This window comes from Chelmon rostratus, chromosome 2 (assembly GCF_017976325.1).
Source record: "Chelmon rostratus isolate fCheRos1 chromosome 2, fCheRos1.pri, whole genome shotgun sequence".
Classification (NCBI taxonomy): Eukaryota; Metazoa; Chordata; class Actinopteri; order Chaetodontiformes; family Chaetodontidae; genus Chelmon; species Chelmon rostratus.
In genome coordinates this window covers 29,131,866-29,144,385 of record NC_055659.1, presented here as the reverse complement: position 1 = coordinate 29,144,385, position 12,520 = coordinate 29,131,866, and the positions used below count along the sequence as shown (strand labels likewise).

The window sequence follows — 12,520 nt, the reverse complement described above, 5'->3', positions numbered from 1 at the left end:
TGGTCCAATGTCCTAAAACATTTAAAATGTCATTAAAAGCGAATGAGTCTCTGTAATGAAGCAATTAAAATGTGTCCTACCATTAGTGTCCTTTCTCTTCAAGTTGTTAAGGTCACATCAAAGGTCACTTTGAGCCCATTGTACCAAGAATTAAAACCAAGTTGTAGCTTCAGTAATTGAGCAGAACTGGGTTTTGGATGGGGGTTTGCAGAGCTTAAACCATAAACAGCCACATTTTCTGTTTGAGCAGGCCACATATGGACTGTACATTTCATTTATCACTTATGATTTCGTTCTTATTCTTATTTGAATCGCCCTTTTATCACACCCATGTCGGTCCATTGAGAAATGATCAGCAGCTAACTGTAAAATCTAATGAGGTGCTGCATATTTTGACATAAAACCAGCCATTGCTTGTACTACTTTTAAATCATTGTTTTAGTGGGATTAGTGTTCAGGTTTATCCAGGCCTGCAGTGACTATTGTTGGATCAGCCTTCAGCCAGCAGCAAGATCCATAGTTTTGCAAAGGATGTCTCCTCTGCTTAGGTTTAGATCTACTGGAATAGAGCTCATCTTTCTTCAGTTCTATTAAGACTCAAAAATGCTGCGTATTCCTTGTAATAACCACTGTCAGTCACATGACTCAGAGCCTGGTCTGGCCCGTCTGATGATGATGAGAATGATTAGGATGCAGCACTGAAGCATGAAGTCACTATTGTGGATACTACTGCAAATTATGTGGAAAAAAATACAGTTTATGGGAATAAATAGACCCACATGTGTACTGGCAGAACATTTTCACTGGTTTATGTAATCCATGCATATGTTATAGTCTGTCACAATCAATCCAAAATGAATTTAACGTGCTACACTTTCTTACCATTAATCCAAGTCATGGTATGGCCCCGGTGAATGTTCACAGTTCACTGTCCACACCAGTGTCCCAAATCAAAGTCAATCATTGTAATGTCGCAGATCAACATTCATTAAACTATGTTACGCAGAACAATATATTGAGTGGTTAAGGAATCACTCAGCAACCTGATAATTATATGCTTATCTTAAAATGCTAATTGTGCTAATTGGTAGTGCTTGAATAATTGTGAATGCAGGACAATGTATTAGATAATAAATAAATAAATTACAATTATTTTTAATCTATCTTTCATTATTGAAGAACAGATTTCAACATACTGTGTTTATAATTAGTGCATCATTTGGTTCTTTGTTATTTATCTGCTTTTAACTACCCGTTATTTTCTCATTGACAAATAATGTTAACTTAAGGTCCACGCATTAGCTGTTTTTGTCAGAGCTTTCAATCTCATTTTCAAGTTCATGAACAACAAATGTCTCATTCCACGGGTTCCATTTGCTGATGATGACTATAAAATATAATCGAAAGGTCAGAAGGTGAAAAAAAAACTATAAGTGTACCTTTAGTTATCCCATTACACATGATTAGCCCATGTGCCCAAGAGTGAGCTTAATTCCTGACATATTTGTGACTATTGGAATTCCCCTAAATAAAGAGGTGCATCATAGTTATTATCCATTTACTCAGCTTTATTCAGAAATGACTTACCAACATGAATTAATTAGTTTTTTAACAATAATTTATCAAAATGCTGCTAATAAGCACCCTAAATTATTATTATTGATGAAGATGAATGGAAAAATATTGGACTGTTTTTAGAAGCCTTCTTCTCTTGAAAAGGTCAGTGGATAAAATGAATGAAAAGCTAAGACACAGTGGACATTTTCAGGCTTTTTAAAGTCGTGTCCCCAACATCAGCCCAGCCTGTCTGTGAAGGAGTGTGCCTCCACACATGGATCATGATGGGTGTTAAAACCCTAACCTCTCATTACAGTGTTGATGTTCACTGGCTGATGTGATTCCCCTGCACTAATCACCGCCATGATGACTATATGAATCAGCTTTAATTACCTCACTGCACATTTGACATGGTGTAATGCTCTTATTGCTGAGTTTTAGCAGTATGAGTAACTGTCTTGGCATAAACCCATGAAGAGGAACAAATCCAAGGTTTTTTTTAACAAATCTCAGAAGTCTTTGATACAAAGGATGATCCACCCTACATCCCTAAAGCAGATTCTGATTTGTTGCACCTCGAATGTGTGGATCTTAATTCACAGAAGACCCATGCAGTTCTGCATTGTGTGATGTGAATCCTTCTGCGTGTGCTGCACAAAGAAATACAAACTATTGAAGAGGGAAGGAAGAGAGGGATATGACAGAAAAATGAAGGTCAATTTCACTGTATCAGAACACTCCACTAAACTGTTTCCATTGTTCGTCTTCATTTCTGATCAGAAGCCCTCCAGCTCCCCTGCCGCCTGCCATGTAAATCATGGTCATTAGATTTTTTAGCAACTGTATTTCTCCTCCGCACTCAAATCTCATTTGACCATCGCTCACAGGCTTAGCCTACTGTGTGGTAATTTCATTTGATCCCACCCAAGCTCGGCATAGAGCTCATTTTGACATTGCAGGAGAAGGAGGGTTTTACAAAGCGATGGTTGGGGGTGTGAGATAGATTTCTGTTAAAATGAAGGAGTGGAGAGGTTGAAGACTAGTGGTGATGCATCGAGGATGGAGATATAATGAAAGTGTTAGTATGTGTGTGTGTGTGTGTGTGTGTGTTTGTGTGTGTTTGTGTGTCTGGGGGGCCGGGGGGGAGGGCGCAGAGAGAACTGTATTTGGCACTTTTAGGCAAGCTACAGTGCCACAGTTGGTGATATATGTAGCTAGTGGCTCTCTTACATTCACTCTCAATTCCATTATTTCCATTAGTCCCCGGCTTTTACTTCCCTCTTCAAAGCCTTATAACCCGACACTTGACATATGCCGAACTGAGAAAAATGAAAGCCAGAAAGCAGCAAGCAGTTGAGGCGATTTTAGTGGGTGTAGTTATTCATTTTCCAAAAGAACTCCATCATTTTGTGCCCTCTCTACTGGCGTGACTGGAAAAAGCGGCTGTGTGTACAGGATTTTGTTTCTGACAGCTCTTAAACCCCAGCGCAGGGTTTGCTGGTCAGTACGTCACGCTGTTGTCAGTCCTGTCACGCTGCAATGCCGTGTCTCTTTTCTGACCATGCAGAACCCTCACCTGTCCATCACAGGGCTACAGCGCCCAAGTGTTGAGGAGAGAAAAGGAAAAAGGTAAATATCCTGAAGTGGAGTGAAGAATGTAGGGAAACATCAGAAACGAGTAGACAAATGAATAGGTGAAGAGGGAGGAGTGTGGGCAAATATGTACAAAATATGTTTAAACACTAACACCACACTGTTTTTTCACAAACGCATTTTGGAGGAAACACAATTGTTCATTGACGTTAATGTTTTTACCAGTTCAGGACGTTTTTATACTCCAGTGAAGTGATAGTGAGGAGGTCGGGGGGGATGGTTGGCAGAACACAGGACTTTGAACACAGAGATCAGGGTTTATGCTGTGCTGATATCATGCAGGCAGTAATTCAGAGCAGCGTGAAACTCTGCCTCACTGCCTCATACTGCAGTTGTAATTCCAAGTCAGAGTTTTCAAGAATTTGACAGATTAATTAAAAAGATGCAGAGACTGTTTGTTTGCATCTGGTTTCTACTGTTAACTTACCACTACAAGTAGCTAACACAATAAGGCTACACTTAGCCAAATGTTTCAAGCTAAATGCTTGCAACATCCTTTTTATAGGATATTAGCATGCTAGCATTTGCTAATCAGCAGTAAACACAAAGTAGAGCTGAGGCTGATGCATCTCCCGTGTTGTATAATTCTCCCCTGAATCCCTTGCTTGAAGAAACATGGTGGTTTAGGTAAATACTGAAAAAGCAAACTCTGACATGAAGACATAAGACGATCTATATGATCTATTTCTGATCATGACAAGTGTTTTGTGTTGCAGAAAAATAATAACACAAATGTTTTGATGCCAGATGTGGTTAGAATAGGAAAACAAATGAAAAGTTGTGACAGTGAACATTTTGCACACGCAGTTTTTACAAACCTTTCCTTCTTATGCTGATAAAAAAAAAATAACATAATCCAAGCAGCACTACTTTTCTCACAAAATGTCCTTTAAATGCAATTGGTTGCTTGTACGTATGTTGTATGTCATGTAGGTGTTGGTGAGGAATGTAAAATAAGGGAAAAAAAAGTTAAAAACAAATATTAGGGAATGGGGAAAGGCAGCTGTAGACAGAGGCGGGAATGGAGAACAAGGCAGAGGAACTTGGGACATAAACAAACTGTCCTCCCAGCATTCCCTCTTTTAAACTATGGTCTCACTTTGAAATGCAAAAAATTGCTGTAGAGCATATGAAAGCATCAGGAACTGGGGAAGTTTTGTATAAACTATTTAAAGTTTTCTAGACAATGAAGATTGTGCAGCTGAAATGTTTGAAGTCTGACAGTCATGTTTTATTGTCTTAACTTTGCTTTCAGCCCTGGCTAACAGGGGAGCAGCTGGTCCACAGGGATCAGCACAAACCCTGCAATGTAGAGGCTTCATCACTCGTCTTCGCTCATGAGAAGCGAACACTACTGAGATGTACAGTGCACCTTTTAATAAAGTTGAAATAACTAACTCGGTACAGTGCTCAGTGCTGTCTCTTCTCAGAGTCGATAAAAAATTCCTTTTACAACCTCTTTATGTGACTCCATGCTCCGTCTGCTTCAGGCAGCCATGGAACTCCTGCAGGACTGAGGATGTGTATTACTGTCAGGTTAAATATGTGGCTCTGTAACTGAAGTGGAGAAAGAGATCAGAAAACAGGTGAAAAGACTGTTTGAGGTTTCTGCAGAGCCCGGCGTCATCCTTCGTCCGTTTTGTAGACTTCACAACGACACCGACAGCGAACGAGGCAGGCGGAGAGGGAGCAAAGAGATCCAGAGAGAAATGAGGAGCTGAAGAATACATGATCTCTGTGTAATGTTATTCAGCGCACGGGTGGATTTCCTTTGTTAAACATGAACAGAATCCTTTCCAAAGAAGCCCCTGGTGACGGCTCTCAAGAGGAAGAGACAGTAGCCTTAAGAAAGAGAAAGAATCAGTGCCAGAGAGGAAGTGACTTCAGTCTGCACGCTGATCCCAGAGTTCATTGTCACTGTTTCTTGCAATGCTGCTCCAGATCCATAAATTTATTTTCCGTCACTCTTGACTCATCCCTCCTACGTAAAACGTATCTCATTATTTAATTTATTAATATTGGATTCCCAGGAGAGCTGTGCATTATGCCATGTGTTGCTTGTCGAAAGAAGCTTTTTTTCCTTCAAGGCTCTGCTCTCTGCTTGTCTAATTTGGATGTCTGTTGCATTTTAAGTGGACACAGTGTGTAAAGGAAAACTCCTAAAGTCTGCTGTCTTTTGTTCATCTGCAGGTACAATGTGGACACCAGGAGCTCCAACCTTTCGAAACATGTAAGCAGCTTCTGAGGAGTCCTGTGAATATGTTCCACGATGATGTGAGCCAGTATGGAGGCCTGAAACTGACCAGAGGCAGTAAAAATCATCGAATGAGCCAAAAATATTATAAATATTATAATATAAATTTACTAGCTCATTCATTTGAATTTTTCAATGATAGCACATTGCTAGTATTTTTTTGTTATTTTCTGTTTTCCTCACCACATTTCCTGTTTATACTTGTGGATCCTTAATACTTGATACTGTGATTGGGTGTGTCCATGTGTGTCCAGGGCAGGCATTGGTTTAGCTGCCTATAGCCACAGCTAACTTTGTCATAGAAGACAAGAACCCAGCAGGTTATTCTTATCATCCATAAACTGTGTACCGCTGAAGTGACACTCCATTTGTAGCTAAGACAATTTAGCTAACAAGCTAATGCTCACAAAATGTCATGGACAAACCCACCACACTCACCCCTGATTATCATATGAGTATTCAGAAAATTGAAAATGTGGGGAAAATTGTGTGAACAGACTCAACAAAGATAAATGTTTTAATTGCCTGAGCTTTAGGAAAAATCATTAAGCTTCATATTTCCTTTTTGCACTCCATTTCATTATGTAACTCTGTTTTACTCTTTATTGATGTGCTGTATTCAGTCATGTTTTTGACTCATCTGGCAATTTTGTTTTCAGGCCTCCATAAACTGGATGGAGTACGCTGAATTGAATTGAACCAAGATTAATTGAATTAAACTAAATTTCAAATGAAAATAAAATTTGACAGGAGGCAGATGATGTAGAAAATATAATTACAGGATAGCTTGGGTTTTAATTTGGACAACATGCAATGTTCGATTACAGTAATAATTGATTTTCTCAATTTATGTGGAACATAGCATTACATTTTTCACATCCATCTGAGGTGTTCTCGTTGTTGCTTCCAGCTTTTCCTCTAACTTGTGTGTGCCTTTCCTTCCTGCCTCCCCGCCTGGATGAGCAGAAGGTAGGCTGCCCTCACACTGATTCCTTGTCTGCTGGACATTTCCTGAACTGAAACACACGTCGAACATACAGCTGGATAACCTTCATCGTGTTTAGACCATTGCTTAACTTGTTCATATAACGATAAAGGGAGTCACAATGTTCCATAGATAACAGGCCATCTGTGCTGGATTGTGAGCGGATCTGCTCTTCTCTGAGACTACAGCCGTAATCTCAAAATCCCACAACAGAATGTTACGTCTTTTTCTGACTCACCTGTTCATTTCAATTCATTTCAGTCACAGCCAGCTCATCTCCAGCCTAAAGATCTTATGATACTTTATAACCAACTTATAGGAACACTTATTTTATGTTCAATGATGTTAATATGTTACGTACATATTACACACACTGTCTTAAATAATATGATTGATAATAGATTAAATATAAATTTAGAAGGAGTTGTGCATTAAATTTGGGAAAATTAGTAATGTTATTATTTATTATTGTAATTGAAGTTTATGTTTCGTTTTAATGTAACTTAAAGTCATAGGTGTCGAGTGAGTCACTGAGTAAATGAGTGAATGAATAAGTGAATAGCTGAGTGAGGGTGTGAGTCACTAAGCTGTATTTCCACCCATCTGCTTTTATACTCATTTTCATATTGTGCATAAAAACAAATTCAGAGATGCCAAACGTTTGAAAAAAGTGCAGTGTTAAAGTTCAACAGTGATTGCAAGACAGTTTTCATGCTTGGCTGAGGTGGAAAAGTTGGTGTAATGATAAAGTCAAAATGCCACAAAGTTAAATAGAAACAGACTTAATGAATAAATGAGGACGTAACTGAAACACATGACGTCCACTGAAGCGTCTGCTCCACTGGAGGCTGGAGTGATGTCACATTAATGCATGAAATAAACAGAAACGCAATACCGACATGTTTTCCAGCATTTGAGGTTTGACTTGATCTCTTCTAATTCCGTCGTCTTATGGCGTTCTCTCTTCTGCAACGGTCTAATGGCACCAACCTGGAAAAATAGCACCACGAACTGTTAATCTCAGTGTGCATAATTAATAAAATACCCTAACATATGCAGCAAGTGGATGAAAATGCACAGTAATTCACATTTTATTGTGTTTTATTGGGAATGTAAAGGTAAACTCATTGCTTTTCATTCAATGGTCATGTGAGACTCCACTGTAGCAAACACAGAAAGTGTCCGCTCCAGTGTTTTGCTGTAACAGTAATGATGCACTGGTGAGTTGCATGTGTACAGTTGGACTGTATTGTGCAGGATTAACTGTGTGCTGGTGCCCTCTGTGAAGGATTTCCTGGGTCAGATGTTCTGTACGCTGGGCGAGATCATCGGCTCGACTGGCAGCAGGCTGGAGAGGACACTGTCGTAAGTACAGCATACGTACAAACATACAGCAACAGATCATTTTGCGTCAGGTTAAGTAATTTATCACTGAGTCTGTATTAGCACTCCTGAAGTTTGGTACTAAATTTATATTGTGGGTTCCGGATCCATGTGGTGGAACATAAAATGTTGATGGGATGAAACTGACACTTGAATCTCGTTGAATGGACATAAGAGTGAAAAACAATACACTCTCCTGATGTTAAGGTACGGTCACATCGCACCATTCACTCCATCTGAAGAACTGCACAGCTGACAAATTCAGGCACTTGTGGAAACCAATACATAGACTATATCTGTCAGCTGTTCATAGGGAACATTTATATGCACGTGCGTGGAAGAGTGTCGTGAGCATGCACGTATGCAGAGAAATACATGCTCACAGGAATGCCTGCAATCTTATTTTGTTTTCTGTTTGTTGTTGTTGTTACACCTTATATATAATAATAATAATAATAATAATAATATATAATAATTTTACTTTTGAAGAGAATGAAAGAAATGCATTTAGCCAATTAGGGTACTTCATCTTATTCATTGTTTATTTGCAAATCTTCTTTCATTCCAAGTGATACAGCAACAAACACTGACAATGTCACTTTTCATTAGTAATGCCTGATGGTATATGACTTGTTATTAAGTCCCAAAATGTTCGTAAATAAAGTGTAAACTATGGCTGTTTTAATGGATGAAACACTTTACAAACTAAATATAAATATTAAATATAAATTTTACTCATTTCTTGAGTGATCACTTGCAATAATTGCTCTCTGATGACAGGAGACTTTGAAATGGAATCAGAGCTCACCTCCGTGCCGGTCACAAACATTTTCTTTTCCAGTCGACCTCAGACGGACTGCCCAGTGTGAGCTGAAATGCTGCTTTTCTTTACGATTCTAAAGACGAGGTAACAGGTTGTGTATCTTGATGCAGTAGTTCACGATTTCATCTGCGGTTGTCAGAGATGCTGTATTGATGAGAGAGGATCTTATTTCTTCACTGAGGTTGTTGGCTTAGCTCGTCCACGACTATCTGTCAGTCTGTTACTGATGAGAGTGAAATGCTGAAGTCATTATGAACATCGGGACTGCTTGTCGGAGGTCAAGCTGTATTTATTGTATCTGTACCTCGACCTCATCACCTGGTCTTCCAGTCAGAGGTCAGGAGGCTCTGGAGTACAGGCTGAATGGTGAAATGTACAGGCAGCCCCCAGCCCCTTCAGATATCATTAAGGTGTCCTTGAGCGAGGCTTTTACCCTTCAACTGGAGCTCCTCATTGGCCAGTACTCCAAAGCTGTGGTTGTACTGGGAAGCTCCCAAGTGTAAATGTGGCCTACATACTGGGGTATGTACAGTATGAATCATCCTAGAGACATTAAAGGTTAAAAATGACACTCTGTCACTCAAGGTGTTTTGTTTTGCTACAGTACCCGGTGTTACTATATGAATACAAAAAATGTGATGAAATTCTGATGAAATTCTGACCGTCTGTCTATCATCGATTCGTCATCATCACCTCGGCTATGACAGCAGGTCGCACGAAGTGGAGAGAGCAGGGAGGCAAGCAGTGTGTTCGCCTGAGGCTGACAGCGTGAGACAACATGAGGCTACTATTACGCCGAGCCTATTGTTTATGTGATTTGAGGGCCTGTGGGGCTCCCACGTGTTCTACCTACAGTATAATTGGACAGTCATTATGATGGGCTGAGCAGCCGTGTGTGTGTGTGTGCATCCAAGTTTGATGGTGTTGTTTTTGATGTTTTATTTCACAGACGACAGGAAGAAAGAAATGTCCTGTTAAACTGCATCAGTCCAGAATATTAACCGAATTCATTGAAACCTACTGCTATAATGAAGACCATCTCAACAGTGAAAGGAAAACTCCTCTTCAGAGTTAATGATCGGCCACCTATAAATCATACTTCTGGTCTGAGACCCTGCTCAGTTTTCCAAAGGTGTCATTTATCTTTGTTGAAGCCCACAGGAGCATTTCCTAATTCAGACAGCTTGTCAATGAAAGGGAGAGGCTCTGACGCCCTTGGATGCCAGTGCTGGATTCTAGTAACTGGTGTGTATGTGTGGGGGGAGGATTGTTGGCCGGGTCCCATCAAGTGAAGCTATATGAGGGACGTGGGCTGTGTTGCTAAGAAGCAAAGTTTGTACAGGAGCAGAGAGGGTGATTGATTACAGGAGGATGCAACCTGGACAGAAGTCACACTCACTTGATGAACAGGCAGATATAAAAAAGCAGCTACAGCGTGCACATGAACCCCAGCAAGCGCTTGATGGACAGAGACATGCAGAGGTCGTATTAGTTCAGCGGCAGAGAAAATGTGACTGTGATAAGGCACGGTAAACTGTTAAGCCTAGACTGCTAAGTTTATGTAGTTCAACAAGACACCATGACCTGTTTGCCATCTTACCTGATTGTTTCTGTCTGTGTGTGTGTTCAGGGTGTGTTGAAACTAGCACAGAACAAACACTGGAAGCAGTGGGGAGGTTCCAGTGTCTTTGTGTTAAAAGGTGAAAACAAAGGTGTAAACTCACAACAGCTCAAAAGTTGTTATGTTTTTGGGATGCTGCACTGATTTTATAACACATGCCACAGTCTGTTTGCTCTTCATAAGAGCACTACTCAGAACAGGAGGAGGTTTCTTCATGTCTGAGGAAGTAACATCACTTAAATCATTTCAACTCACACTTGAGACTATGACAGCACATTGCATTCACCTGAGAGAAAGAAGGAAATGTTTTCTCCTAATTATGACTCAGTATGTTAGACATATGAGAGTTGAGCCTCATAGCTACAGGGCAAATAATTCTTATAATGACTAGTCGTACTACTAGTAGACCCCAGCCACAAACAGTTTCATCCTGCAAGTCATGAGACTGTTGAACTCTTCATATCTCAAGCTCATTTCTATGTTGTTTTACATACACATTTTTACCACTATGTGACGTCTAATGTCTCAGATTCTCTTTCTTACATGATTTTGTATTGGTACATATTCTTTGAGCATTGTTGGAGGGAGCCTGAGAATCAGCTTCAGTTTGGTAAATAGAGCTTGACATTAGCAGCGTTTGACTGATGGCTTACAGTAATTCTCATGTAGTATCTGATGTGTATAGCTGTGTGTAGGAGAAATCCAGTAGCATTTGCCTAAAAGTCTGGGTGCCCCTTATTAACAACCTACAACAACCTACATAGCTCTGGCTGCAGTGATGAGCTCACTACGAGATTCATATCTCATGAGATAAAGATCTTGTATCTTATTTCTTCCAACACCTCACCTCAAACAGTTGTTAGACTTGAACACTGTTATCACTTTCCATGAAGAAAACCGGACTAAGATATATTTGTGGCCATCTTGCTGTAAAAGCAGCTAAAAATATGTGCTTCGCCATGTGAGCATGTTTCCTGTGCTTCAGGCTAAATGTATTCTGGACTCAGTGTCTCTGCACTGAGCACACAGAGATGAAACTGACGTTAATCTTCTCATCTGACTGTGAAATTGACAATGCATATTTCAAAAACTGCAGATTATAATAATGAGATATTCATATCCCTGTGGATGACTACAGATTGCCTCAGCTTTGATTTGCCTTGACACGGAGCTCAATGACCCTGTTTACACCTGGTATTAACATGTGGTTTGGGTGATCACATGTGGTGCAAACAGCATTGGGACGTGCAAACAGGCAACCACAAAGAATTCAAAATAAAAAAAAATTAAAAAAAATAAGGAATCCTGTGTTCAATAAGTCTAACAAAAAAAATAGTAAGTGTTTTTTGCTCAGCAATAATATAATAAAACTATGGCAAGACTATAAAAATAGGTTTAGGGTTAGGGTTAGGGTTAGTAAGTGCAAGAGGAACATTTGGATGTTTGTAATCACAGAGGAGGTAGCAACCACCACCTGCATTGATGAGGTATGTTCCTGTTGGGGACGCATCAGGACGCATTAGCGTTCACACCATGTGTCCCAGACCACCTCGGCACTGGTTTTAGTGATCGGCTCACAATGCGTCTCAGTGGTTGTTTACACTTGCATTTAGTGCGGTCCACTTGTGATCCAATCGTCCAAGGCACATGTTAACACCAGGCGCAAACAGGGTCAATGGTCGAGCACACTGACACTCTGAGCAGTGTCAGAGTGTTTGCTGACAGTTGAAACACACAGGAATGATAGACTAAAAGAGAAGGGGGATAAACACAGCATGTGATGCATCGCAAGAGTTTTAAATTGAAAACATAGACCACACACCTGAAAACACACAAACAGACATGGAAATTATAAAATGATATTGATCCCATTTTAATGGCAGAGGGGTTTCCAAGGCAACTGAGATCATGAAGTGGACTTTGTGCTCTGTAATGCTGAAAAATCCAGCTGGGCGAGCTGTTTCCTCCATGCTGCTCTATTCTCCTGTGCTTAAGATGACATCAGAGCCATGGCGAGGATCTATTTTCAGATGTTGGGTGGGGAGAGGAAGAGAGCCCTGTGGCATTTAGCGCGTGGAGGACAGGATTACGAGGGAAACCCACCTCAGCACAGAGTCACGACGCACACTATTCTTCGGCGCTCGCAAGCTGAAATATGGGTCTGTAATAGCAATCACCCACCTGCTGACCTAAACTGAACCACCTCCTGCGCTTTGGTAATGTACTCCACAAGCAAGTTCTGCA

The 12,520-nt window shown here is 40.3% G+C and overlaps 1 protein-coding gene across 1 annotated transcript in view; it reads left to right on the top strand.

Moving 5' to 3' along the window:
- The window catches only part of LOC121613881 (copine-9-like), a 154,795-nt gene that overhangs the window by 55,226 nt on the left and 87,049 nt on the right, over positions 1 to 12,520 (top strand). The window contains exons 5-7 of the mRNA XM_041947578.1: positions 5,401 to 5,440; positions 6,431 to 6,433; positions 7,738 to 7,814. Of these exons, the coding sequence (XP_041803512.1) occupies positions 5,401 to 5,440; positions 6,431 to 6,433; positions 7,738 to 7,814 (120 nt within the window). The remainder of the gene's footprint in view (positions 1 to 5,400; positions 5,441 to 6,430; positions 6,434 to 7,737; positions 7,815 to 12,520) is intronic.